This window comes from Rosa rugosa, chromosome 1 (assembly GCF_958449725.1).
Source record: "Rosa rugosa chromosome 1, drRosRugo1.1, whole genome shotgun sequence".
In the NCBI taxonomy this organism is placed as follows: Eukaryota; Viridiplantae; Streptophyta; class Magnoliopsida; order Rosales; family Rosaceae; genus Rosa; species Rosa rugosa.
Genome location: NC_084820.1, coordinates 38,698,445 through 38,702,949, shown reverse-complemented (window position 1 = coordinate 38,702,949; position 4,505 = coordinate 38,698,445). Strand labels below are relative to the sequence as shown.

Genomic DNA, 4,505 nt, shown 5'->3' with positions numbered 1-4,505 from the left:
ACACTTGATTTGCTTGTGATGTAAAGATAAAAGGATCCCTTTGAAACTGATGCTGGCCTATTCTAAGATTAACTAGTGTAAATCCTTCTTCAACCTTGACACCATTTACTATGTTAGCCCAATCGCAGTGAAACATTGGAACTTTGAATTTGCGATAGTCTAGAAAAATAATTTCTTTTATAACCCCATAATAATCTACTTTATCCAATTTCAGCATTGTGTCTCTTGCACTTGCTCGGCAATATGTGTCAGCTTCAACAGAAACACCACAATTCTATGTCCCTTTTTCAGACTCCCTAGTGTGAAATCGGTTCCCGTTAATAAGGTAGCCTTTTAACGTGACCATGCCAAAGATGTGCTCTTCAGGATGGTCACGTGATCACGTTATGATTTTCCCGTTGTACTCTTTTTCTCCTTCGACCAAGGTTGTTTTTGTCCCACAGGGTTTTTATTACTTGGCAAGGTTTTTGACGAGGCAACTTAGAGGCGCACAACAAAGGCAACACTATTGACATGGAATATCCAAGGGGGAGTGTTGTAAATATTTGTGGATAATCATGCAATAGTTGTTGAGTAATCTTTGCCAACCACTATTGATTAGTGATTGATAGGTTGTAACTGTAGGAGTAATTGAATTGTAATTAGGCATTACCTTTTTGTTTGCACCATGTAGTCTTATAGAAAGCTCCTCATGGTGAGATGAATAATACACTCCATTCTCTGCATCATTTCTCTCTTCTCTCAAACTCTCTTACTTTTCATTTTACAACAAATCTCTCACTTGATTAATTTAAAATTTATTCACATTCTCACAGGGTCTTTTATTAAAATGAAAAGGAAAAAGATAATACAATCAGCAAGAAGGAGACATGAAACCTAACGCCTCAAAAAGAAAAAGAAAAAAAATGGAGTGATCGAAACGATACTACTCCCCAAAATACAAAAAAACAAATGACAAATACAATATCTAGAGAAAAAAAAATGAAAACGAATTGGAAAGTTCCAAAAAAATCTCTGGGACAATAAGAAGACCAATTTAGGAGGCAAATCCCACCATGTCAAACCATTTGAAGAGAGATTAACTTAGTAAAAGAATCTGCTACTTGAACCCCATCGAGGAAAATTTGAGACGAACGAAAATGCATATGTGCTACACGATGTAAGAACAAAAGGAGTTAACCTCAAACAAGAGAACAAGGTTCACAGAGTCTTCAAAGTCAACAGTGGTTGTGCATCGAATGAAGACGTACCACCATCGATACAAGGCCCTGTTGATGTAGAAACAATATCCCAAGCCTCGGTTATTTCATGAGTTTGGATATATGCAACCTCTTCCAAATTTGGATCAACATGATTAGAGGCCTTAATTGACGATTGAATTGCCTCCAACTCAACTGCTACTTCTTTCATAGTAGGTCGTCTCTTTCCATTCAAATTTAAGCATCTTTTTGCAAGGTTAGCAACTGCAGTAATCTCTTCTTTCCCCCCATATCTCGTAACTTGAGGATCTAGAACATCAAACAGATAATCTTGATCCATAGAAAGAAGGAAATAAGTTGCTAGGCTTCTTTCTTCTTGGGATCTTGCCAAAGAAACTGGTTTTTGTCCAGTTAAGAGCTCAACAAGTACCACACCAAAGCTATAAACATCACTCTTGTCAGTAAATTGGCTAGATTGGAAGTACTCTGGGTCCAAATAACCAAATGTTCCATGTACTAGTGTGGTAAGGTGTGTTTGGTCAATCGAAACAGATCGAGAAGTCCCAAAGTCTGCTACTTTTGCTCTGTATTTCTCATCTAGGAGTATGTTAGATGACTTGATATCTCGATGGTAAATGGGAAAATCAGCTGCAGAATGTAAGTAGGAAATAGCTCCTGCTACTTCGACGGCAACTCGTAGTCTAATTTCCCATGTAAGAGGAAACTCTTCATTCTGCTGATGAATATATTCATAAAGTGTTCCATTGGCAATGAATTCATAAACCAAAAGGGGAACTTCTGTATCCAAGCAACAACCCAAAAGTTTGACCACATTTCTGTGGATAATTTGGGAAAGAATGACAATTTCATTGATGAATTGTCTAATTTCCCCATCATGAACTAGTTTAGACTTCTTCACAGCAACAATTCTTCCATCTGCCAGCATTCCTTTGTAAACAGTACCTTGGCCTCCTTGACCAAGAATTCTGTCTACATTAAAATGGTCTGTGGCTTTCTCTAGCTCCTTGGAACTAAACAGCTTAATTTTCTCAACATTGACTTCACCTGAAGATACTTGTTGCTCCAACTTTTGTTTGAAGAATTTCTTCTTGCGTTCGATGTTCTTCTGTTTTTTTATCACTTTGTGCGACCACCATCCCCAAATGAGTATAAGTAGAACTCCAAAAACAGTGCTTGTAACTGGATATATAGCTCAATCAAATAAGAAAGAATATAAATAATTTTCTATAATAGATATGTTGCATTTATTTGTTAATTATATACCAAATAACTGGCACATTAGTAATCAAAATTTATTTTATGATACGTTTACATACTTGGAACCCCATAACCCCTGATTCCTAAATCGATTCCTAATAATGAGGTGTGACCTGCACCCATTCCAATACTTTTATATGTTAGTAAACGTAAGAACACTCATACCCCGGAATCATTATCTTCATTTTCATTCTCATTCCAAGTAAATAAATGTGCTCTTAGTGTTTTAATATTTAGAAAGTTCAATGGAATAAGTGGTATGTCTACGCTGGTTCAAATCCAGCTTGGCCCAAAAATTCGCCGAGGTGGAGAAAAAAAAATTCGTATCTATTCAAAAAGAAAATTAGAAAGTTGAAAAAATACCTATAACAACCAGCTTTTCCGGCCGTAAGCTTGTCGGTGGAGGATCACACTTAAAGCCTCCAGGATAATTGATACAGATCTCGTAACTACCACATGGTCGACCCTCACATTCATTGATATCTGAAATTGTGACAACACAAAAATACATATATATAATGAAAAAAAACCAATGAGACCAAAATCACACACACACACACGGACATATATAGCAAGAGATCGATTTAGTTACCTTGACATCCATGAAGAAGATAAGGGTTTCCTTCATAGCCTTTTGAGCATAAGAGTAGACGTCCATCATCGCTGATATATGTGCTATTGTTAGAGACAGTCCAATTGTTCGAGATATCCGAATATGAGCGTGCGCTCCATTTCAGCTCCACAGGGACGTAGTCCATATCACCAATGACCGACATATTTGCTCTAGTAAACCAACTTTGCTTTACAACGAATACATACTTGCATTCGTTAGCACTGCGAGCGTTTATAGTTACGTCTGCAAAGCTAGCATTGAAGTTCTTTAGATATTTAGGAAAGGTGGATTGGCAGCAGTTGATACCAATGCAGGTATTCTTCTTTAATACAGGGTTACTACTAGAGTAGTCACAAATGGACAAGCAGCCACCAAGTGTTGTTGTCAACCCATTAGAAAATTTTGTCATTAGGGCAATTCCTCCACAACTCATTGAAGTGAATCTGTTATCCTGGGAGTACCAGAAAGGGGTTTGCTCCAGGTTGTAGGTCTGGCGGTTGCTCGGCAGCCCCGGCTTGTCAGTGCAATTTGAGAAGGTTATGGGGCTTCTGACCAGGAGTTCTCCTTCAATAGAGATTTCCAGCACTTCAAGACTCGTGCTGGTCAAGAAAGGTTTGGGAGGGCTGGTTGAGTAGTTACATATTATCTGGAACGAGTTGCTGTAGAAACCTGTGTCGCTGCCAGTAAGGTAGCAGCCTTCTCCAATTCCAAAAGGGTATGGGATTGCAATGTCTCCACAATGGGACGGGCAGTGAAGCTTTGCTATCGAGTCTGTGGGGGGCACCGGTGAGGCTGCAGCTAGTGTTGCCCTGCTGCTCATAGCCCACAAGATGAACAGACTAGTAAAGTGCAGCACAAGAAACTGGAACTGGGATCTAGACATTGTTACTGGCTAGCAGCTAGGTCCTCGATCTTTCTAACGAGATATTATTGTCTATCTGCTGTAGAGGGAAGCGAGCTACATCTGGCTTTGAGGGATCATGTTTAAGTATTGAAAGAAGAGTAAAGTTGAATAATAATTAGTCTCAACTTTGTTTTCTTTTTCATTTTAATTGGCAGACCAAAAAAGTCAAAAAAAAAAAAAAGGTTGAGAGTACAGTGAGTACAGAAAACTTTTCTTTACAATAATTGAAACAAAAGTAAAGAAGCTGCTGGGTTCGCATGAAGTTTCCAAGAAGGGAGCGTATTGAAATATCTATTTGTTAACTTGAATTAGCTCGACCTGCGAAGGCTAATGGTGGATGGAGATATGTCATCAAAAAAAAAAAAAAACTACGGTGGATGGAGATTTGCTAATGATGAAGAAATCCTTGGCAATTGGGATTTTTTCTTTGTAAATATCTTTGTGGAGATTCATTTTGCCATTTTGGACAAGGACTTTAACCTTCATTTTTTTTTGTTGCTTTTTTTAAGGA

General features: G+C 38.0%; 1 protein-coding gene across 2 annotated transcripts; it reads right to left on the bottom strand.

The window, feature by feature from the left end:
• Nucleotides 1–816: 816 nt before the first annotated feature.
• On the bottom strand, nt 817–4,173 carry LOC133736894 (wall-associated receptor kinase-like 8). 2 transcript variants are annotated; one of them, XM_062164500.1, is made up of 4 exons: nt 3,070–4,173; nt 2,841–2,960; nt 2,537–2,590; nt 817–2,399 (listed from the first exon to the last, which is right to left on the bottom strand). In XM_062164500.1, the coding sequence occupies exons 1-4, from the start codon at nt 3,971–3,973 to the stop codon at nt 1,201–1,203; spliced, it is 2,277 nt and encodes a 758-aa protein (XP_062020484.1). In that variant the 5' UTR covers nt 3,974–4,173; the 3' UTR covers nt 817–1,200. The 2 variants fall into 2 exon arrangements, with proteins under 2 accessions (XP_062020484.1, XP_062020492.1); XM_062164508.1 differs by lacking the exon at nt 2,537–2,590 and having other exon boundaries at nt 3,070–4,172.
• Between the last annotated feature and the right edge of the window lie 332 nt (nt 4,174–4,505).

What these genes read in the sequence shown, in the direction of transcription:
- LOC133736894 (XM_062164500.1), bottom strand. Translation starts at nt 3,973, where the DNA reads ATGTCTAGATCCCAGTTCCAGTTTCTTGTGCTGCACTTTACTAGTCTG. An exon ending in TCTTCTTCATGGATGTCAAG is followed by an intron (nt 2,961 to 3,069) that starts GTAACTAAATCG and finishes TCACAATTTCAG; the next exon opens with ATATCAATGAATGTGAGGGT. An exon ending in GGAAAAGCTGGTTGTTATAG is followed by an intron (nt 2,591 to 2,840) that starts GTATTTTTTCAA and finishes GAATGGGTGCAG; the next exon opens with GTCACACCTCATTATTAGGA.